The sequence below is a fragment of the Callithrix jacchus genome, chromosome 2, assembly GCF_049354715.1.
Source record: "Callithrix jacchus isolate 240 chromosome 2, calJac240_pri, whole genome shotgun sequence".
NCBI lineage: Eukaryota > Metazoa > Chordata > Mammalia > Primates > Cebidae > Callithrix > Callithrix jacchus.
Window position 1 is genome coordinate 68586930 of NC_133503.1, and position 23885 is coordinate 68610814.

Consider the following 23885-nt stretch of genomic DNA (forward strand, 5'->3'; position numbering starts at 1 on the left):
GCTTGACCTGCTTCATTCATTTGTGCTGGGCACTTAACATACCTTACTTCTAATCTTCCCACCTCCCTGTATTTCTCCTCAGCTTTTAGCACAAATATGATGAATTAACTATTAATGTAATTATTTGTTTTTATTTGTGAACTCTGAGAGTTCAGGTGCCATGTCAGTTACCATTGTATCCCTGTGCCTGGTGGTTAACAAATGTCGATCAACAAACTGGAGGATATTATTACCCCATTTTTCAGATGAAGAAACAGAAACTCAGAGCAACTAAACATTTGCCCAAATGACTCCAACTATAGGTGTCAGACAAAAGAAAAGGACTCTTAGGTACTTTAGGGGATTTTTAACAAGGCTTTTTTTTTATTTAACTACAGCCACAAAGAAGGGAAACAAATTGGTAAATTCGATTCTGATTATGCCCCACTTTTACTGGGGATGGGGTCTGGAAGCAGGCTTTTGTGCCATGATGCAAAGCACCTAGTATAAGATTAGCATTCAGTGGGAGCCAGAGTTCCTCACCAAAGACATCGTTCTGCCTGTAGGAATGTCTTTGGTGAGGAACTTTGGCTCCCACTGCCACTCATAATCCTGTCTTACATATACAGAGTGGCGAAGGAAGGTGAAACTCAGTGTCGTATACCAAACTGAATCCAAAGGTGACAAATAAGACCACTTCCAGTCCACAGGCTTGTTAGGCTCACATGTTATTTTGTTTCTGTTTTTGTTTTCATTTGAGCCAATTTTTTACAGATCAAAAGGTTTCGTACACATATTTGGGGCTCTTTTTTAAACTAAAGATATGGTGATGCTGGGCCCACTTTTCCACGAGGCGCTAATCAGTAATCTCTGAGTAGCATTTGGCCCCTTTAGATAGCATATGCTCCTTAGGCCTCTTCTGGTTCTCTCCAGGCCCTTTCACTCATTTGCATAACCTGTACTCATTTAAAGCAAGACCTTGAGTTTAACTGGGATCCCAAATGGCTTAACTTTCAATTTTTTCAGGCCACTAAACCACATCTGTACCCTAACAATCCAGATCCTTGTTTACATCACAAGAATACTGAAACAGTTACCACATTATTAGCAAAGGAAAAATAGCAACAACAACAACAAAGAACAACTGAAAAAGCAATTGAAGGAGGCAATGGGGAATAGTGTTTAAAGACTTGGATTGAATTCCCAGCTCAGCCTCCTAGCTTTGTGACTCTGGGCACATTGCTTCTCTCTGACTCCATCAAGAACTTCACAGGAGACCTTGGTGGCCCACACCTGTAATCCCAGCACTTTGGGAGACTGAGACAGGATGATCCCTTGAAGCCAGAAGTTTGAGACCAGCCTTGGTGACATAATGAGATCTCTGGCTCTATAAAAAAAAAAAAATCAAAACGTAACTGGGCATGGGTGCACACCTGTAATCTCAGCTACTTGGGATGCTGAGGTGGGAGGATTGGTTGAACCCAGGAGTTCAGGTTACCCAGGACTTCAAGGAACATGCCACTGCACCCCAGCCTGGGGGACAGAATGAAACCCTATCTCCTTCTTTTAAAAAAAAAAAAAAAATAGCCAGGTGCGGTGGCTCATGCCTGTAATCCAAGCACTTTGGAGGCCAAGGTGGGCAGATCACCTGAGGTCAGGAGTTCAAGACCAGCCTGACTAACATGGTGAAACCCCATCTTAAAAAAAGAAAAAAAAATAATAGGCTGGGCATGTGGTTCAATGCCTGTAATCTCAGCACTTTGGGAGGTGGGACAGGTGGATCACCTGAGGTCGGCAGTTAGAGACCAGCCTGACCGACATGGAAAAACCCCATCTCTACTAAAAATACAAAATTAGCCAAGCATGGTTGTGAAGGCCTGTAATCCCAGCTACTTGGGAGGCTGAGGCAGGAGAATCGCTTGAACTTGGGAGGCAGAGAGGTTGTGATGAGACAGGATCTAGCCATTGCATTCCAGCCTGGGCAACAAGAGAGAAACTTTGTCTCAAAAATAAAAATATAATAATACTTCATAAGAGAAGCAACCTATGTAGCAGCTAGTACATAGATAGGCACCTCACCTAAGAGTTAGAGGTGGTTGTGCCAGGTGGCCATACAAAGCCTGAGTGTTCTGGCCTATTAGCTCTGCTCCTATCTTTCTTGGACCACTCAATTTGTAATCCAGGTAAACCCTCAATAAGTCCCCAGGAGACTTACTAGGATATAAACCAGCAGTTGGTGAGGAGAGGTGAGCTCATCCTACCCTTCCCCACCTTTTGTTCCCCCCACATCATTCTCTGGGACTTTGCCCAGTCTAGTTTAAAGGGACTCTAGAGATCCAATTCTCTCACTGCTCCCTCAAGAAATGGGAGCAAATGATCAGTCAGTATCTTTAATAAAACCATCTCATTATGTTTAATTCACTCAGCAGTTACCAAAACAACTTCTGTGTCAGGACCTTTATTTGGGGTGAACAGATGGATAAGATAGTCCCTGTCTTTGGGGACCTCCCCATTAGAATCACTGCCTGCCCAGTCTGTACCTCTTCCATTGCCAGAGGGAGGAAATGATACTGAGTGGATCCCTGCCACCTCTGGTTCTTTGCAAGCCAGTAGAGACTTGCTATGTAAAAATGTCAAAAGACCTTTTAAAATGAAGACTTACCCACTTAAGATTTTATTTTATTTTATTTTTTAAATTTAGAGATAGGGTTTTGCTATGTTGACCAGGCTGTCCTCAAACTCCTGGACTCAAGTGGTACTTCTCCTTCAGCCTCCCAAATAGCTGGGACTACATATACATGCCACTGCACCCAGCTGAGTTTAAAATTTTTAATTTCTGATATCAGATAGATGACCCTAACACCTTTACTTACCTCATTTAGAATTTTTTAGAGCAGGATCTATATTTTAATTCATTTGGGGGATCATGTATTGCGTGTGGTCCTTATGTACTCAATACACGGCTGTTAAACTAAATTATAATAATAAGTAAGGATTCTACCACTTTTTTCTTATCTGTCCCCCACAACTGGGCCAGGCTGGCAGTTATTCATTCATTTAGGCCAGCCATTCGCATGCTGTGATGCCCAGTCTTACTCTCACATGGCATTTATTGTGCAAATACTAACCGATCCCAGCTCTGCCAGGCCTGGGCTAGCTGCACTTGCAGAAGTGAATCAGACATAGTCCCTTACCACAAGGGGATCATATGTGTATGTGTCTAGAGAATATGTGTATAGTAATTGCAGTAATGCTAGAAGGAGGTAGAGCATCGGCTCCCTCTGACTAAAGGTTCAACTCCTGGACCCTATTTAAGTAACCTCTGGAAGTGTTTCAGTCTCTTGGTTTGTATTTTCATGTATAAAATGACAATCAGCCTTACAAGGTTAACGTTAGGGTCTAACAAGTGCTATATGGTTAACACAAGTGGTAGCTACGAGTACTGTAGATATTTGGTGTTGGGGTTACCCAAGACATAACCTAGAGGAAGATGGGTCAGAGAACGCTTCTCAGAGCTGAGTCTTCAAGGTTGTATAGAAGTTCTCCAGAGGACAAGGTGGGAGAAAGTCTAAACAAAGGAAGGAACTTATACAAAGACCCAGGGCAAGCACCACTCATTTGGAGAGTGGGGAGAGATCAGGCTGAAGGAGCTAGCAGCATTCTTGAAAACCATGCCAAGAGGTTTGGGCCTAATCCTATAGTGGTTAGGAGTCAATGAAAGGTTTCAAGCAGGAAAGAGAACATGATGTGCTTCAGTACATTTTCTGATAGCATGTGAGGAAGTAATTCTCAGTGGGAGAGACAGCTGTGACTGCTTGATTCCACCTCTCCCTTGCCCCAGCCTAATAATCATCAGATCCCCTGTGCTTTGCTGGACCCTAGCCCAGACTTACAGAATCAGTCTCCAGGTCTGGATCCCAGGTATCTATTGTTGAATTACCCAAGTGATTCTCATATTTGGCTGGGTCTGAGAGCTGCTGAATTGAGGGTGTCAGGGGTATCTTTGAGGAGACCTAGGGACCATAGGCTTCCCAGAGAGAAGCTTTCCCGTAAGCAACAATAGAAACAACCTTAGTTTAAAACAGAACAAAAAATGCTCCCCCAGTTCTGATCTGTTAATGATATTCACCAACTGCTAATCCATACACTAACCTGTGCCTACTCTGTGCTACAGTCTCTGCTGAATGACTGCAATATAGTGACTTGTGGGACACAGACTCTGCCCTTGAAAAGCTCACAGTATTGTGGAGAGGACAGATCTTACCCACTATGATATATATGATCAGCTCTATTCTAGAGATATGTTTTTAAACAAAAAAAGTGTTAGGATATCCCAGAGCAAAGCCAAGTTCATTCTTCCTATGGACCTAAGAGGATGTAACACCCAAATCAGCCTAAAAAAAAAAAAAAGAAGAAAGAGGCAGAAGAAACAGGATATGTGAAGGTGTGACTATATGTATTTGGTCCTTCTTGGCAGGATGTGCAGAAGCAGAGAAGGACTGAGGAGAGGCATGCCACATCTTGGGAAGGGCCCTGTGTTTGTGCTTTTGTTTCTGTGCCCATGCACCTACCTTCATCCTTCAAACTCTGGGTGGCTCTGAGCACAGTAACTGCATGGTTGTGCTGCCTGTGGGTCAACATGATGCTGTCCATCTCCCCTTCATTCCCCAAAGCCCATTAGCTCTCTTTGTTGTTCCCCCCTCCATTCTTAGCATGCTTAGCACAAGTAGGAGCTATAAGATCTATCTACTCTGAAAAGTGATGTAGGGAAACTAAGGCAGAAAGAAGGGGCTGGTAGAACTGTAAACATGGGAGGTTTTATTAGGAAGTTATAGTCAGAAAACATGGAACTGGGGGTTCAAAGAGGCCTTGAAGTCACTTGTCTAGTCCTCTTCCTTTGCTTCAAGAAATAAATTTGATTTGGGCAAGTCTCACTTTTAGTAAGTTTCCCTGTCATTTCTTCCAGGGCAGAAGAGGCAAGAAACTAACGGGTTTTGAGCACCTACTTTGTGCCAGGCCCAGGCCAGGTACTTTACATAATTTATTTCCTTCTTTCCTCACAACTCTGTAAAATGTAGTTTTATTCCCATTTCACAAATGAGGAAATTAAGGCTCAAAGAAATTGAGTAATATTCCAGATCATATGGAAAATGACAACTGGGATTTGAACTCAACTGTGTGTCTCGTCCCCAGAGTTCATGCTCTTCTCCCCTCCATGAGTAACCTGTGCTGGGGTTAGAGGAGCAGAGTGGTAGTTTGACCTGGAGATTCTGGTAAATCAGCACCTTGGGACCTCCTTGTGGCTGATTGCACCCAGGAGGCAGTTCAGTGGATGAGCCAGCCTTGTGGGGATATTAAAGCTGAGAAAGTTTTAGGTTTAAGGTCACTAGGGTCAGAGAGACTCACTCCCAACTGAGCTTGTACAACCAGAAAGAATTCTCCACTGACACAGTGTGAAACAGCTGTTTTACCTCCTGGAAGGGCCTGAGCCCACAGCCTGCATGGAATTTTGGATAAAAGCTCCTGGGAACTGAGGTGGGGTTGTGTCAGCTCTCTTACTTCTTGTTAGCATTAGAATGGTCTGAGATTCTTCTCACTGATTGCCCTCTCATCAGTGGCTCAGAGCGACTCATAGCATGTTGGGAGAGGGACTGATTTGGCACTGTTTTAAATTCTGCCTTGGTGTTGAACAGCTGAGACATGAGCCATATGGGCTTTAAGCATTCATTTATTTATTCAGTGAATGACTGCAATGTGCCAGGCCCAAGCCAAGCCTAGGTTCCTGGGCATATTTAAATGACCAAGGTCCATACCTTGCCCCCAGAAAGCTCACATTCTATCAGGGATTTAGGGACAGACAGAATACATCTATGGCACAGTTCAATGATGCTATACTAAATAGAATGAATTCTGCTTAGGTTGACCAGCAAAAGCTTCATTGACTTTCAACCAGAATCTTAGGGAATGAGTAGGAATTTACAAGGAGTAGATGTTTCCCAACACTTAGTGCAGTTGGCAGGAGGCAGGGGCTCTGAGAATGTTGAATGAGGGAATGAATGGGTGAATGGAAGAGTAAGTGATGATAACTATGCCAGTGAGTTTTTCTAGGCTGAAGATTAATCATTTTCTCTGTTTCTGAAAGGGAATTTTAGCTGCTGGTGTTGTCCTCTGCCTGCCTTGGTGACAGAGAGGCTCTTGGAGTTGGGTGCCTTGAGAGTAGAGTGCTCTAATGGGCCATTTCAGAATATAATTTGGGACCTGTTGCCGGGCGGCTCGTTAGATACAGCATGTGCCTTGGGGAAATCCTATATAAACATACACAGACTCTGGAGATGAAACAGAATCCATGGGGTGAATGAGGCCAGGTTTAGTGCTGGAAAGTCAATCCAGCTTCAGAGTAGTCCTTGACAGCTGTTTGGTCTGGCAATGGGTTATTCCAAAATTGTGGACAGAAAGGCCAAGCTAGAAAACAGAGTCATGCCCCAATAGCTATCTTTTTTTTTCTTTTTTGAGACAGGCTCTCCCTGTCACTCAGGTTGGAGTACAGTGGTGCAATCTTGACTCACTGCAACCTCTGCCACTTGGGCTTGAGCAATCAATCCTCCAACCTCAGGAGACCCTTATGTATTCCTAAAAATTATTGAGGAACCCAAAGAGCTTTTGTGTATGTTGTTTATATCTATTGATATTTACCAAATTAAGTATTAAAGCTGAGAAAGTTTTAAAATATTTTATCAATATTTAAGAGAGACAATATTAAATCTATTGTGTTAACATAAATAACAATTTTTAATGAAAAGTGTATTTTCCAAAACAAAATTAGAAGAATGGCCAGGCGTGGTGGCTCATCCCTCTAATGCTAGCACTTTAAGAGGCTGAGGCAGGCGGATCACTTGAGATCAGGAGTTCGAGACCAGCGTGGCCAACATGGTGAAACCCCATCACTGCCCTCTAGCCTGGGTAGATTTCATAGCAGAGCAAGATTTCATCTCAAAAAAAAAATTAGAAGAATGGTTTTGTTTACATTTTTGCAAATGTCTTTTCATCTGGCTTAATAGACTAAGGCTGACTTCTCATATACGCTTCTGTATTCAGTCTGTTGCAATACGTTGTTTTTATTGAAGTATATGAAAAAAATCCAGTCTCACACAAATATATAGGTAAAAAAAGGGAGGGGTGTTTCAGTAGCCTTTCCAGATAATTTTCAGTATTGAATATGAGCCCCTTATCAGTGAAGTCTTCATACTCATTTGTATTAAAGTCTGTTGGTCAATCCAGTGCTTTGAATCCATCATGTTTTGGTCATTTAGAAAATAGGCTCACTGAATTTTGTATATCTTCCAAATGTTTTCCATACCAAAAGATAACTTTTTTTTTTTTTTGAGATGGAATCTCACTCTATTGCCAGGCTGGAGTACAGTGGCACAATCTCGGCTCACTGCAACCTCCACCTCCCGGGTTCAAGCAATGCTCCTGACTCAGGGAGTCTCCTGCTTCTGAGTAGCTGGGACTACAGGCACATGCCACCATGCCCAGCTAATTTTTGTATTTTTAGTAGAGACGGGGTTTCATCATGTTGGCCAGGATGGTCTTGATCTCTTGACCTTGTGATCCACCCGCCTCAGCCTCCCAAAGTGCTGGGATTACAGGCATGAGCCACCACGCCTGGCCTTTTATTTATTGATTTTTTTGAGATGGAGTCTAGCTGTCACCCAGGCTGGAGTGCAGTGGCACGATCTTGGCACACTGCAACCTCCACCTCCCAGGTTCAAGAGATTCTCCTGCCTCAGCCTCCTGAGTAGCGGGGATTGCAGGAGCCTGCCACCACACCCAGCCAAATTTTGCATTTTTAGTAGAGACGGGGTTTCACTGTGTTGGCCAGGCTGGTCTCGAACTCCTGACCTCATGATCTGCCCACCTCAGCCTCCCAAAGTGCTAGGATTACAAATGTGAGCCACCGTGCCCAGCCTAAGATAACATTTATTAATATCACCACCAAGTTCATCAGAAAAGTCTTTGGAAGCTGTCAAGCTCATGATGGATACAAGTTTCAAAATCCTAATATTTACTTGAAAGCTTGCATTTTATATCACTGACCACAAATACCATCAGTTGTTTTTCTTGAAGTGACAGGCTCATTTTATTTGTTGTTCATTTTTTGAGAAAATGTGCCAGTATCCAAGTCTAAATAATAAGTCATTCTTTCATTTAAAAAATGGTGTTCCATAGTCACTTCCTTTTCCTTTGATTTTGTCTCTTTATCCAGGAAAAATTAGAATTTTCTAACTTAGTGCTTCTCAGGCTAAGACAGAAAAGTCATGGGCTTGATTTGGTAAGGGAACAGATAATGGTTTTAATGGCTACAGATGCCAGCCCCCTAGGCCCTGGAGCAGACCTAGAGCTCACTTGGCCCCTTCATTGCTCTGGGGATGTCATGCTGTAGCATGGATCCCCTGTGAGTAATCTCACACTCTTTATAGATTCTGGTTTTGCTTAGAGAGTGAAGAAAAATTATCTTGGAGCTTTTTTGAGGAGATCCAAAATCAGTAGAACCCTAGAACTTTTCTTCTCTCATCTTTTGCCTAAGGCTAGACCTGTATCCTCAGAGGCTCTGAAATTTAAACTGAGGTGAGCAGGAATAATTACCTGCTGCCCAGGGCTGCTGGATTCAAGAATCAGTTCCATCAGCCTTTGCGATAAAGAAAAATGGTTGGACTTTTCATTCATTCGATCAACATTTACTGATTATGTTCTTTTTGTATGAATACTGTACCAGGTGTTAAAAATACAGCCTGGGGCCAGGCGGGTGGATCACAAGGTCATCAGGAGTTCCAGAGCATCCTGGCCAACATGGTGAAACCCTATCTCTACTAAAAATACAAAAATTAGTTGGGCGCAGTGGTGCATGCCTGTAATCCCAGCTGCTCAGGAGGCTGAAGTAGGAGAATCGCTTGAACCAGGGAGGTAGAGGTTGCAGTGAGCCGAGATCGTACCATTGCACGCTAGTCTGGCGACAGAGCAAGATACTGTTTCAAAAAAAAAAAAATGCAGGTTGGGAGCAGTTGGTTGAAAGTCTGGGTTGACTGACTCTTCAGGGCATAAGGAGTCATGAATGCCAGAATTTGGAAAATGGCAGCAGATCACAGTCAAAGGGAACTCTGAACCAAGAGCCGTTCTCTGCCAAAGCAAAAACTTGAAGTAACCAGTGGCAATACTGACTAAATATAACATCTCTAGGCCTTGGGGTTCTCGTCACCCTTTGGCAATTAAAGTGAAGATGAAAATGGCAGAGAAAAGTTCCCAGTTCCACAAGGCATTGTACCCAAGGGGAGGCACCAGGGCCTAGAGTTAAGACATCAGCTTTAGGGGTGGCCCTCTCAAACTGCCTGGGCCTGAAAGAAGGACTCAAGTGTACCAGACTCAAAGAGGACAGTGGATAAGCTAGTCTTCAGTGTTGACTTAGAACAGAATGGCCAAGGGGCTTAGATAATAAATTGAATGCCTACTGCCTGGATCCCTTGAGCTAAGTGCTTTGTATCTCTAATGTGACTTAATCCTGTGAACAGCTTTATGCAACATAGGTGGTATCACTCAATCCTGTGGGCAGCTTCAGCTAGAACTTAATTAGCTTTTCAGGCCCTGTGTTTCTTCCTTTAACTAGGAAGACAGTCTATCCTGTAAAGTCACTTCCAGTGATAGCTAATCTCATTTATTTTGTGTACCACTTTGGCTCTGGGGAGAGCCATGTTATTTCCATTGACTGGGGGCATCTCGTTGTAATCCCTAAAGAATGCAGTCTTTTACTCTAATGCGGTTGAGATTGGAACCATTCTGGAGGTCAGGTGGACAGATGGGCCTTTCTCTGTAGGAAGCAGTAATTTCAAGCAGTGTCTCATTGAGCTGCCTGCCAGCTGCATTGCCATAGGGACACCAAACAAATCTGACTTTGCTACCACATGCCCACCTGGGCCCATGCCCCAAGCCAGGCACTGTGCTGCACTGTGAGGGATCCAGACAGGAATTAGACTTGGTACCAGCCTCTTGTAGAAAGGACAGTAGTAACAGGTAAATAAATTAAACAGAAGGCACAACTACTGTAACCAAAGTACAGTGTACTAGAAGGAGATGGGAAAGGAGAGGTGAATTATAAAAGGGACTCTGCAGGAGAAAGCCTGGAGGAGGTTGGCCTTAAATTGAGCCTTTAGTTTCAGCTACTCAGTGGTAAACATGAGAAGAAAGTATGTTTTAAGCAAGGGATCCCCATTAGCAAAAGCATGAAATAAAAACAGGCAGACGTTATTTTGGGAATTTAGGGAATTACTTCATAGGGTAGAGATTAAGATTTCCAACAAGTCAGCTTAGATTCATCACGTAGACACGTTCATGTAAAATGCAGTGACCATTTATTGTCTCCTATTGCTTCTGTTGTTTTAATGATTAATACCATGTGTTAAGCAACATGTATCTGCCTAGCACTGGACTAGATGCTTTATCGCATTTATTTCTCACTGCTGACCCTACAGATTAGAACTTAGTCCCATTTTACAGATGAGCAAACAGAGAGGGCAAGTAGAACTAGCCCAGCATCATACACCTGGTAAGTGACAGAAACCAGGATTAATGCCAAAGCCAATGTTGTTTCCACAAGGACTTCGGCACTAAGTGCAGTCACATTGGTTACACATTGAATTTATAAGAATTGTGTATTTGCTTTTAAAAACAGAAAACACACATAAATTGTATTATACATTTGAATGAATTGGTTATAACTACAAAACCATGTACAATCATCCCTCCACATCTGTGGATTCAACCAATTGTGGACAGAAAATATTCAAGGAAAAAAAACAATGGTCTTGTCTATACTGAACATTTATAGACTTTTTGCCTTGTCATTATTTCCTAAACAATATAGTATAGCAGCTATTTACATAGCATTTACACATTGTATTAAGTATTATAAGCAGGTTGGGTGTGGTGGCTCACTCCTGGCCAACATGATGAAACCCCATCCCTACTAAAAATACAAAAATTAGCGGAGCATGGTGGCGAGTGCCTGTAATCCCAGCTACTTAGGAGGCCTGAGGCAGGAGAATCACTTGAACCCAGGAGGCAGAGGTTGCAGTGAGCTGAGCTCATGCTATTGCACTCCAGCCTGGGCAACAAGAGCGAAATTCCATCTCAAAAAAAAAAAATAAAAGTAAAGTATTATATGTAATCTGGAGATTATGGGAGGGTACGCATTGGTTATACACAAAAACAATTTTATCTCAGAGGTTTGAGCATCTGCAGATTTCGGTATCTGTGGGGTGTCCTGGAACCGATCCCCCATGGGTACTAAGGGATGACTGTATATTGTGTTTTATAGGCCACATAAAGAATTTCAAGAATAACTGTACAAGATTTTAATCTTATGTAATGACTTTTGAACCTAGCATGCAAATGAAATGAAATGAAACTTGTAGTAAAATTATACATCCTGTGCTTGCCTTGTAGTCCTCATCATGGCAAGAAAAAGAACTCTATCTAGAGTCACCGTGGTACTTCGTAGCTATGGAAAGTTTCCTCTTTGCCTTAATTTCTCTGAACACCGTCCTTCTCTATCAGCCTTCCAGTCCTGCAGTTCCCATTACACAACTGTCTTGCTCACTGAAATTTTCCCTTGGCAGAGAGTTTAGGCTGTATCTTTTGTGAGTTCCACATGTAAAATTTGTGTCTCTCTCATACTCTTTTCTAAGTTCCTTGTACTTCCCGAAATGTTTCATTATGCTCCTGGTACCACTGTTTGGTTCCTTTTCTTTTTTGAGAAACTAAAGCCCCAAGTCAGTGTAATGGTAACATTACAGATTTGAGGATAACCTGATTCTAACTCATGGGAGAAAAATGATGGCATTATCTTACTGGTGGGATGAGGGTGATATTATTCCTCTAGGCCTCTACAGACACGTTACCCTGTGTTGGGTAAGTTTGGAAAGTTATGTCAGTTAACTACCATTGTGTAACAAACTACCTCTAAAACCTAGTGGTTTAAAACAATACCACCTTCTTTTTCTTTCTTTTTTACTGAGATGGAGTCTCACTCTGTTGTCTGGCTACAGTGCAGTGGCGCATTCTTGGCTTAATGCAGCCTCCACCTCCTGGGTCAAGTGAGTCTCCTGCCTCAGCCTCCCAAGTAGCTGGGACTACAGGGGCATGCACCACCATACCCAGCTTATTTTTGTATTTTTAGTAGAGACAAGGTTTCACTATGTTGGCTAGGATGGTCTCGATCTTTTGACCTTGTGATCCACCTGCCTCGGCCTCCCAAAGTGCTGAGATTATAGGCATGAGCCACTGTGCCCGGCCAACAGTACTATTTTCTATCTCTCATGAGTCTGCTTTCGGCTGGGCTCACTCATGTATCTCTGATCAGCTGGCCGATGAGCTGGGAAGACTTCGCTTTCTCCACAAGTCTCTCACATCCCTCCAGCAGCTAGCCAGGTCTTGCTCTCAGGCCATGGCAGAGGATACAGGAATGAGCAAGTCCAGCCATGCATGGAAACAAGTGGAAATGTATACACACTTTTCAAATTTATGGCTGGCAGCCTGTTTGCTAACATCCCATTGGCCCAAGAAAGTGACATAGCCAAGCTCAGTATCAAAGTGGGGGCAGATACACAGTTGCAGGTTATAGGAAGCCGTTAATTGGAGACATTAAATGCAATCAGTTTCCCAGTCAGGACCCCTCAATGTGAAAGCAAACCTATAGACTTATATTTTTAAGTCAAGTTTGTCCTAGTAGGAAAAATAAAAGTCCAAATAATGACTGTATTGGGCCTGTGCTATGGGCATACACAGGGTAGACACTTTACCTGCTATGCAGTAATGATCCTCACAACAACTCTGCAAGGTAGGTAGGAATTGGAGCCCAGAGAAGTTAAATAACTTGCTCAAGGTCACCCAGCCAATATGTGGTCAGGCAGGGATTAGAATGCATATCTATTTGATTGCAAAGCCCAGATTGTTTTCACCATACTCACTACTTTTCAGGAGCACCAACCAGAGCCTTACCTTCCCTCTGACACAATTTCCCATTGAGTTGATGCTTTCTAACTAGCTGTACAAAACCCTCCTCCAAAATGGTGCTGCGATCCTAAGGGAATTATGCGATTCTTCAGAAAACCCACACATTCTCCTAAATTGTCCATTGACTAAAAGCATTCTTTCCTTCCAGATGGGGATTGGTCCCTGAGCTCTACAAGGCAGCCCAAGAATTGTGGCCACTCCCAGTCATGCCAGAGAAGGAAGGGCCATTTTCTCTTTAACCTTTAAGATTTGGGGATATCAGGGAATTAGGACATTTGAGCATGAGCTTTGGAGTCAGGCTCACTAGGGTTCAACTAACTAGCTTTATAACCTTGGGCAACTCATTTAACTTCTTGAAATCTGTTTCTTCATCTAAAAAATGGGAATAAGAACACCTCATTTGCAGAGCTGTTACAAGGACTAAATTTAAATTATGTCTATAAAGTGCCTAGCCCAGTGCCCAGCACATAATAATTGGCATTACTAATATTGTTAACCATTATTTTGAAGGAGAGCCTTTCCCCTCCTGGGAAACCCTGTTTCTGTCTGTTGGACAGGATCCCCCTGCCTCCAGCCAGCCTGTGCAGACTTGCTGCCTGCTGTGTCACCGGGAACGCAAAGGCTGGGAAGAAGGCCCTTCTCAAAATGGACTGGTGTTGCAGGGTGAGAAGCTGCCCCCTGACTTCATGCCAAAGCTCGTCAAGAATCTCCTAGGCGAGATGCCTCTGTGGGTCTGCCAGAGTTGCCGAAAGAGCATGGAGGAAGATGAAAGGCAGACAGGTCGAGAACATGCAGTGGCGGTAGGTAACCGCTGACAAGGGGTACCTGAATGCAGGAGGGCTGCCTCCCCAAGGAAGTCAGGCTGTTCCCTGTCCTCAGGTGGCTCTTCTTGGGCAGCCCCCATGCCCAGGCACTGAGAAACGGCTGGGCTACACTGACACAGCATTAGCAGCTCAAGTTCAGATTTGAGGGGAAGAAGAGAAACTTCTGGCAGCCCACTGGTCAGTCCTTCAGGGTAGTCGGCACACAGGATGAGGATCCACCCATAAGTACTGGTAGATCATGAGCCTGCTGCCTTTGGCTCTGTGGCAGCTTGAAAACCAACCAGTACAATATGAAGGAGAGAGATCAGTTTGAGGGCCTGAAATGTGCTATAGTTAGAAGGACAGACACTTGGGAGCCATCTAAGTCTGCTGTCTCTTGAATCACAGTGACCAGACTTCCCTCGTTTCTCATGTCCCTGCAGATCTTCCCTTTTACCTGGGATCAGTTTAGCTTCAGGACTCCTGGCCAAAAGGCCCTTTCTGTTATTGGCAATTCTCTACTCCCCAAAGGCCTGCAATTCATAGGCAATCTCTGCCCCTACCAGAATCTCTCTCCCGAGTCTCCACATACTTCATGTAAGTGGGACCACCACAGCCCTTTCCCAGCAAAGTCCTGGCCCTCATTTGTTCTTGTAGCTGGAATTGTGTTCATTGTGTTTTTGCTATGTCACAGTGGCGTAGAGGAGAAGGGGCTCCCTCAGGAAAAGCTGAGGCAGTAGAGGGTCAGCTCTGATGTTTGCTGTTTGACCATGAGCCTTTTTCCTCCCCCTTCTCCAGATCTCCTTGTCACACACATCCTGCAAATCACAGTCTTGTGGAGATGACTCTCATTCCTCCTCATCTTCCTCTTCATCATCCTCATCCTCGTCCTCCTCTTCCTGCCATGGGAACTCAGGAGACTGGGATCCTAGCTCATTCTTATCGGCACATAAGCTCTCGGGCCTCTGGAATTCCCCACACTCCAGTGGGGCCATGCCAGGCAGCTCTCTTGGGAGTCCTCCTACCATCCCCGGTAAGTCTCCAGGCTCGGGAGAGAGCCAGGCCCTATAAATGTGGACAGCTGTGCTTTCCTATCCATGTTGTTCAAACAAATCACAAGACTGGTTACTAAAATAAGCAAAAGTGGAACTGTTCTGGTTGAAGCAGGGGCAGCTTAGACCTTGACTGTCTCTGGAACTCTTTCCCCACAACTCTGAACTTGAAAAATACTGCTAATAGAAAAACTGCCTCTCAAAGTTGTCACTGGCTCTGATAGTTCACATTGGATCAAGAGGGTACCCCATGAGGCCCATCTGAGTAGAAAGTGGAATCGTAAGACTTAGATCACCTGACCCCTGCAGCACCACAGACGACCTGCAACCTTGTCTTCCTAGGCCTCGATTTCCCCACCTAAGGGTTGGATATAAAAGCACTGCACTTAAATGCCCAAGAGATTGGCAGTGTACGCCAAAATGATTATTAGCCAGTGTAACAGCTGGTAAGTGTTCTTTAGATTCTGAAATAACTCTTAGAGACCCAGAGACATAACTATTGAGTTATTGGTTTATATATAAATATGACTTACTGGGCCGGGCGCGGTGGCTCACGCCTATAATCCCAGCACTTTGGGAGGCCGAGGCGGGTGGATCACGAGGTCAAGAGATCGAGACCATCCTGGTCACATGGTGAAACCCCGTCTCTACTAAAAATACAAAAAAAAAAAATTAGCTGGGCACGATGGCACGTGCCTGTAATCCCAGCTACTCAGGAGGCTGAGGCAGGAGAATTGCCTGAACCCAGGAGGCAGAGGTTGCGGTGAGCCGAGATCGCGCCATTGCACTCCAGCCTGGGTAACAAGAGGGAAACTCTGTCTCAAATTCAATCAATCAATCAATCAGTAAGTAAGTAACTAAATAAGTAAGACTTACTGTCATACTTCTAAATGAAGGGGCTGAGTTCTTCAAAATGGTGCCGTCCCCAGAATTATGAGTGTTGAGCAGTACGTAATTCCATTTATTTTGGTACATAAGCTGGAGAGTCATCAGAACCTTTTTCCCACCTCTCTCAAATCTAGGGCCCTCAAGATTTGGTACTAAGGTACATGTGGCACAGGGGCAGAGCCTAGGCCTGCTGCTTTCCTGGCTTCTGCAGGTCATCCTCAAGGCCTGAGAAGCACCTGTGTACAAGCAGATCCTAGAGAGACCCTGAGAGACAGAATACATATACTCTGCTCATGCTACAGAAAAGGCATGGGGCCTTGTGTGGAATCAGCATTCCTAGTACCTTCTTGCTTGGGCCTGGGCTCCTTGAGCCTGCTTAGCTGTGTTGCTGCCCACACAGAATCCTCTCCAGCTCCAGGGCCACCTGTTCTGGGAGGCTCTGCCCTCTGGTCACAGAAGCAGGATGCTGTGGCAGTGAGCCTGTGGGCTTTCCTTCCCAGGTATGGGCTCTCATTCTGACCCCTTTCTCCTCCCTCTGCCCACAGGTGAGGCTTTCCCCATGTCGGAGCACCACCAGCACTCAGACCTCACTGCTCCCCCTAACAGCCCCACCGGCCACCACCCCCAGCCAGCATCTCTAATCCCATCTCTCCCCAGCTCCTTTGGCTCCCCACCCCACCCACACCTGCTGCCCACCACCCCGGCAGCACCTTTCCCTGCCCAGGCTTCAGAGTGCCCTGTCGCTGCTGCCTCCACCCCCCACACTCCAGGACCATGTCAGAGCTCCCATCTGCCTTCCACCAGCATGCCACTCCTGAAGATGCCCCCGCCATTCTTGGGGTGCAGCCACCCCTGCAGCGGGCACTGTGGTGGGCACTGCAGTGGGCCTCTCCTCCCACCCCCGAGCTCTCAGCCACTCCCTAGCACTCACAGGTAAGTGTGCTGCATGAAGGGCAAATGCAGCACTTTAACTCAGAATTTTGGAAAATTTTTAGGTAACTTTGAGGTGGAAATTAAAGAGTAGACTATGTATTTTCTTTCATTATTTTTCCAATTGTAAAGAAGTATGTGTTTTGGCCAGGCACAGTGGCTCACACCTATACTCTCAGCGCTTTGGGAGGCCTAGGCAGGAAGATCACTTGAGCCTAGGGGTTTGAGACCAGCCTAGGCAACGTGGTGAGAACCCCCTCTATACAAAAAGTTTTGGAAATTAGCTGGGCGTGATGACATTCAACTGTAGTACTACCTTCTCAGGATGCTGAGGCAGCAGGATTGCTTGAACCTAGGAATTTGGGGTTGCAGTGAGCATTGATCACTGCACTCTAGCCTGTATGACAGGCTTCAAAAAAACAGAGCTTAAAAAAAAAACAACTAGTAACGTGGGTTGGTTTGTTTTGTATTTTGTTTTGTTTTGTCTTTAACTTGGAAGAACAATTAGAGATGTATAAGAAGAAAAATGTCCTCACAACCTAAATTCTACCACTGTAGTATATTTTCAAAATGATGTTTCTGTATATAAATAACATAATTAGATATTTGATATACCTTTTGTGTAGTAGTTATTTTTAACATTACGTCATAATCATTTCCCCAGTTAAAATTCTTCAAGAAACTTTTCAATGGCCATATAATGTCTTACTATATAGCTCAAGCATACTTTGTCATTCCCTCTGTTCCTGGACATGTAGTCATTTCCAGTTTTTTAACCATGATGAACGAAACTATAATAACCATCCCTGCACCTGAATCTGTTTGAATGAGAAATCACGTCCTTTACGGAGATTCCTAGAAGTAACTCTACTAAGAAAGGTTATATTAACACATATTTGAAAGAGAATTCTTTGGTGAAGATGTGTACTTTTATGTTATAAATCAGATCTGTGTTTATTGTGTATTTATATTTTCCTATTGGAAAGTCTCCAGTGTCTTGCACATGCGGGGTTGACAGTGTCTGCACAGTCTGTTGCCCGCCAGCATTCACTTAGCGTTGCCTCCTCAGCATGTTTGTATTCCTGTGGTGTTCTCGGCCTCTAGCTTCAAAGACTGGAGAACATCGACTGCAATTCATGTTTTTGTTCCCCAGTTGCTGAGCATTTAGGTTATTTCAACATTTTAACATTACCAACAGTGTCTCTAAAGATGCCTTTGCTTAAAGCATTTTCCTCTTTTGGATTTTTCTCATTGGAATCAAGTTTTCAGAATGAAAAAAGTTATCAGTCAAAGGCTGTTTAGGTGTTTTTTTGTGTGTTTTGTGTTCTTTTTGAGTTTTTCAGTGTGTTCTTAATACACATTGAAAAGCTGCTATCCAAAGGGCTCTCCAAATTGATGCAATCTCCAGTGAGTGCTGGTTTTTCCATATTCTCAGGCACACTATTTTAACTTTTCTAAAATCATTTTTGCAGCCTGGTGTGCTAGTTCATGCCTATAATCCCAGCACTTTGGGAGGCCAAGGTAGAAAGATTCCTTGAACCCAGGAGTTGGAGACTAGCAGGGGCATCATAATGAGACCCTGTCTCTACAAAAAAATTTAAAAATTAGGGCATGATGTACATGCCTCTAGTTCCAGCTACTCAGGTTGCTGGGAATGAGGTGGGAGGATCACTTCGATCCTGGGAGGTATAGGCTGCAGTGAGCTGACATTGTGCCACTGAACTCTACCCTGGGCAACAAAGTGAGAGCCTATCTCAAAAATAAAATCAATTTTGCTAATGCAATAGATAACGAATGGTCAGTTTGGAATAAACTTCTGTAAGCACCACTGATGATGATTCCTCCCACCATCTTTTTTAATCCTTGTCATTTGTTTAGCATCCTTTCTAGCAGCAGAGAGGGCTGCTTTGGACTGCTCTGGAAGCTGGGCACACAGCTCCTTGAGCTCCGTTCTTGCTCTCGGTTCCATTGCCACCTCAGCCTCACCCCAGTGTTGGGACCAGCCCAGTGGGTGCTTCAGCTGCTCATCAAATTATGGGATGTCTCTCTTCCTGGCTCAAATTATGGGATGTTTCAGGCATATGTGTCATTCTTACCTTGGGAAAATATTCTATATTACAAGATATCCCAGTGCTTCCTGAAATTCAGAGGCAGAACACAACAGTGAAGAGAGTATGAGTTTTGCATAGAGAGAAACAGGGGCTTGAGTTCCCTGCGTCTCCCCTGCCTGCACCCACCACGCATCCCTTCTCAGGGCACTGTGCATACCTCACTTTATCCTCCTGTTCATCGTGCATCATTGTCAGGGTCTGTTTGCATCCTTGAGTCCTGGCCACCTGTTGGGCAAAGCATTCAAGTTTTCGGCTTCACTCCCCACCGCTGCAAAGTGGGGATAATGACACTTCTATTGCAGGATTTGGGGGATGGTTAGAAATAATATGCCGAATCCAGAACCTAGCACAAACAGTGGCTCTTATAGTCTGTGGCCCAGAAGTCACTTGCCTTTCCTCAACTCTGTGCCCTGTGGTTAAGGCAGCTCCACCCACTGCTCCAGAGCACCAGACTTGACCGAGAAGCACCTTAGAAGTGAAAGGAGACTGACCTCGTGGATAGTCTAGTTTTCCAGAGGAGCCATCAGCCCACTACTGGGTTCAGACCTATTTATTGAGCACCTGCTGTGTGCAAGGTTGTTTATACTGTACACAGGGACCCAAAAATAGAAGTGACACAGCCCGTGCCCTTGAGGTGTGCAGTCTAGTTTAAGAGACGGATGCACACACACACCATGACAGTGACACACAATAAGCAGAGGATAGAGTGCAGTGTGCTCAGTAGCCTGAGAAGGGGTGCATGGTGGGTGCAGGCAGGGGAGGCATGGGTCCTCTTCTTTCCAGAAGAGCCACATTTGTGTTTGGGATGGGCCCTGAGGGACAGTGCAGGTGTTCACCCTGTTGTGGTGAGAGGTGCAATGCAGTTGGACTGCCTAGGATCTTTGTGGAGTGGGGCAAGTGAAGGGTGGTTTGGACAGCAGGTGGTGGTTGGGATGCTTCCTGGACTCCTGTGTCACTCTCCCTCACCTGTGGGCCTTCCTCCCCATCAGCAGGGATCCTGGGTGCAAGGGGCACAAGTTTGCACACAGTGGCCTGGCTTGCCAGCTGCCCCAGCCCTGTGAGGCAGATGAGGGGCTGGGTGAGGAAGAGGATAGCAGCTCCGAGCGAAGCTCCTGCACCTCGTCCTCTACCCACCAGAGAGATGGGAAGTTCTGTGACTGCTGCTACTGTGAGTTCTTCGGCCACAATGCGGTGAGTGAGCCTGCCCAGGCCAGAGAGGGCTGGGGGCCAGCCAAGGTGAGCAAAAGGAGCACCCTGCTCTCCCCAGAGGCCCCCTTGCTCATGGTGGTAATTACCAACCACACTGGGGCTGTGTGAGTCCTCGCACCTGCATCCGCTCGCTTGCTTCTCACAGCACATTTGTGAGGTAGGGGTTTTTAAACATTTTGCTACCTTTGCTCTTCTCGTGGTTTCTCTTAAGATTGACTTTTTTTCCTTAGGCGAAAGGAAAGGAAATGGCAGAGAGCTATGATTCTGATGAGTATGTATACGTGTGTAATCCCAGAGAAGTGAACGCTTGGGCGTGATGAAGGCAGAGTGGAAGCAAAAAGGCTCTCAGTCCCCCAAGTGTGACAGCCAGCCGAGGGACAGGCCATGAGCACAGACGGCGCCAGGAAGGAGGCTCAGATCAGAGGGCATGCTGGCTCTGGCCAGGGGGAGGAAGCAGTGCAGAAGTCTCATAAGGTGAAGAGGAGAGGGCCGCCGGTTAGGGTAGAGCAGCTGAGGATAGAAGAAATGAAAGTAATTAAATTGCTATAGTCACCTTTGAGCTAGGGGTTATTATCCTCATTTTAGAAATGACAGAATTGAGGCTCACAAAGACTCAGTGACTCGCCCAAGGTCATACAGCTTCCTAGTGATAAAGCCCGGGCTCCAACTTGTTTTCCTGGCTCCCCAGTCAATATTTGCCCAGTTCTGCCCTGTTTCCTCCCAGTCCTTTCATCCACTGCCACTGGGTTCAGCCTGGCTGAGAGGGTGAAGCCATGTGGCCTTGGTGGCTAATGGTAGAGAGAACAGTTGTCTTCCTTCTCATCACATACTTGGTGCCAGCGGGTGGGAGTGCTATGGGCCTCCCAGGCCCAGGGTGTAATGTCAGCACCTCCCCCTCCCCCAGCCACCCGCTGCCCCGACGAGTCGGAATTATACCGAGATCCGGGAGAAGCTCCGCTCGAGGCTGACCAGGCGGAAAGAGGAGCTGCCCATGAAGGGGGGCGCCCTGGGCGGGATCCCTGGGGAGCCCGCCGTGGACCACCGAGATGTGGATGAGCTGCTGGAATTCATCAACAGCACGGAGCCCAAAGTCCCCAACAGCGCCAGGGCCGCCAAGCGGGCCCGGCACAAGCTGAAAAAGAAGGTGGGTGTAGGGGAGCCCAGCTCTGCCATCTCTCATCCCTGAGGACCCTCACCCCAACCCCCAGGACTTCTGGGGCATGATGATGCTGGCTGCCAACGGCCTCAGCTTGACTTACTGTTCTGGGAAGGTCTGAATGAGTTTGGGAGGCATCAGGGTCAGGGAACCTGGGGGCAAATAACTGGAGGAAAAAAACGTGTCCTGGCCTGTGAAGCTGCTTGCTGGATTCCTCCAAGCCGAGGACTTGCTTCAGTCAGTCATTTATTCGTTCAGCAGACACTTCTACAAATACTGGCAGCCAAAGTGTGACACAGTTAAGTTTTCACCCAGGAGAAGCTGAGTCCAGTGGGGAGACTGACACAAAACTGGACAAGCATATTAGCATGTGACAAGTACTGGGATGAGGGAAGTCCCCCATCCTGCCTGGAAATGGCTTTACGAGAGGCTGACTGTGAGTACAGACTCCTCAGGAGGGCTCTCCTGGCAGCGGGCACGGCACATTCCACAGGAGCTTGACAGCCAAAACTGAGCAGAAGAGAGGCGGGATGGACAGTGTTGTTGAGGGAGGGCCTCCGAGGCCCTGCGGAAGAGCTTTGGCTTTATCCTACGGGTGAGAGAAGTCACTGAGGGTTTTAATCACAGAATGCACTTGGTCACACCTGCATCCTAAGATTATAGCGTGACCAAATGGAAGGTAGCTTGGAGGGTTCCAGGCAGGAAGACGTCAAGTTCGATGCCTCAGGCAGGAAATGCAGGCCAAGGGAGAGATAACTAATGGTGGGGCCAGAGAAGAAGAGAGGGATTTTCAGAGGAAGCCGAAGTGTTGGGCCATTGATCTGATGGCAGGAGAGGGAGATGGAGGCAGGGATGTCTCCCAGGTGTTTGCTTGATGACCAGCAAGATGGTGGTGCCTTTCACTGAGCCAGGATGGATTTGCAGAAGACAGTGAATTCAGTTGAGGCATGTTGACTCGAAGGTTCCAGTGAGACATCTAAGTGGAGAAGTGCAGGGCTAGCATTTACCAGCGCAGAGATGTAATTGAAGCCAAGGGAATCAACCAGTCCTCGGGGCTGAGGATGGAACCCAGTGAGCTATTTCCTCCTGCCAGATGAGCCCTGGAGCTTGATGGCTTATCCCTTGTGGCTTCATTACCTCTTGATCTGCCTACTCCCAACTGCATCTGCACAGTGACACGCTTGGGAGCTCAGCATCCGAAGAGATTTGGGTGTAACAACCAGCTAGTTCCAGTTCCTGGGTGGTCAAACAGCCCTAGTGCTTTGGAAAGCAGAAGTGATTCACCATCCTTTTTCAGCCCCAAGGACAACCAGGATCCTTCTCCTGCCACCTGAAGTAGTGAGCCAAGCCCTCCCACCGCTGCCTTCTCAATGTGGTTAGCACTGTTTCTCCCATGCAGAGTCACCCAGCCAGAAAGGTTCAGTGGGCTGCAGTAGTCCCTCTGGCCTTTCCTGGCTTCTTAGGGCAGTGGTTCCCAGTTAAATCACCAGAGAGCACACCCGACAGTTCCCAGGTCTGGTGTGCTTTTCATAAGTCAGTGTGCCCAGATGTCTCTTCCCTTTACTGATAATGCTATCTTCTCTCTCCCTTTCTTCTGACAAACTTTCCTTCCAAGTTCAGTTCAGCTGCTTCCTCCTTCATAGCCATCCTTGGGTAACTTCCACTGTATTCCTGCCCCACCTCATATATCTCCAGGTCGTGCTCACTCGTCCCACAGCTCACTGCACAGCTCCTGTCTGGCAGGCCCAGGCAGAACCAGGCAACCCTGCCTTTCCAGACTTAGTCGTGGGGCTGCAGGCAGGAGTAAATAGGCAGTGGCAGTATCATGTGTACAGAGACTGTGGTCATTATCTCTGTAGACAGCAGCCTCCTCCCTTGTCTCCCCCTGCCTCCTAGACTTCACAGTGTAGCTGTCCACCAAAGCCTAGCTGCCCCCAGTAGCTGTTTCATGACAGCTTCTCCTTCTCTCCTGCCTCAACGGATGGATACAACCCAGTGTCTCTCTGCTCCCTTTTCCCACTGCCAGCCCGTGGCTCTCTCTCCTTCTGTCTTGGTGTCTTCTGTCTACCCAAAGGGGATAGTCATGGGTTGGCAGTGGGAGAAGGGAGCAGAGAGACAATTAGCCTGCTCCTTTAAAACTGCACCCCTGGCTGTGTCATCTGTGACCTCCATATCCGCTGAAGACTCTCCTGACACTTTCTCTTCTTCCCAGGCCAGTCTGTTCCTCACTCACTTGAATGGAGTAAGCATTGCTAAGTATTGGTAAGAGGGCAGGCAAATTGACCCATCACTCACTCTCTTAACAGTACTCGATTCCTTGCCCCACTGTCTTTCCTTCAGACCCACTCAGAAACACCGCAGCCCTGGGTTCCACCCCAGCCTGGCTCTCCCGTTCTACATCTCAAGAAAAGCACATGAGTGAATCTGTGGCACCTAGCCATGTGGACTCTGCTTGCCGAGCTCCCATGTCGCCAGGCAGGCTTCTCATGGTTCCCTGGGCTTCCTGTGCCTTAGCACATCCATTCCCCACAGTCCCTCTGTCAGGCCTCAAACCACAAGGCCTTACCAACCCATGCCTTATTTTTTGGCAAATAACTTCACTTTCTATTTCAATGAGGAGAAAAGCCCTGTACAGGGATTCTCCTGCTGTCTTGCCATTCCCACCTGCAAACATACTTTATTCCTTGTCATG

The 23885-nt window shown here is 46.1% G+C and overlaps 1 protein-coding gene across 17 annotated transcripts in view; it reads left to right on the forward strand.

The window, feature by feature from the left end:
• Window positions 1-23885, forward strand: part of FAM193B (family with sequence similarity 193 member B) — a 34568-nt gene that overhangs the window by 2139 nt on the left and 8544 nt on the right. For 2 of the 17 annotated variants that reach the window (XM_035290568.3, XM_054251874.2), the window contains exons 2-6: window positions 13602-13844; window positions 14646-14880; window positions 16333-16720; window positions 19818-20019; window positions 20942-21181. In XM_035290568.3, coding sequence (XP_035146459.2) covers window positions 13602-13844; window positions 14646-14880; window positions 16333-16720; window positions 19818-20019; window positions 20942-21181 — 1308 coding nt within the window. Of the gene's footprint in view, window positions 1-4945; window positions 5007-13554; window positions 13845-14645; window positions 14881-16332; window positions 16721-19817; window positions 20020-20941; window positions 21182-23885 lie in introns of those variants that run through there. The other 15 variants (XM_035290569.3, XM_078364614.1, XM_035290570.3 and 12 more) reach the window with 13 other exon arrangements.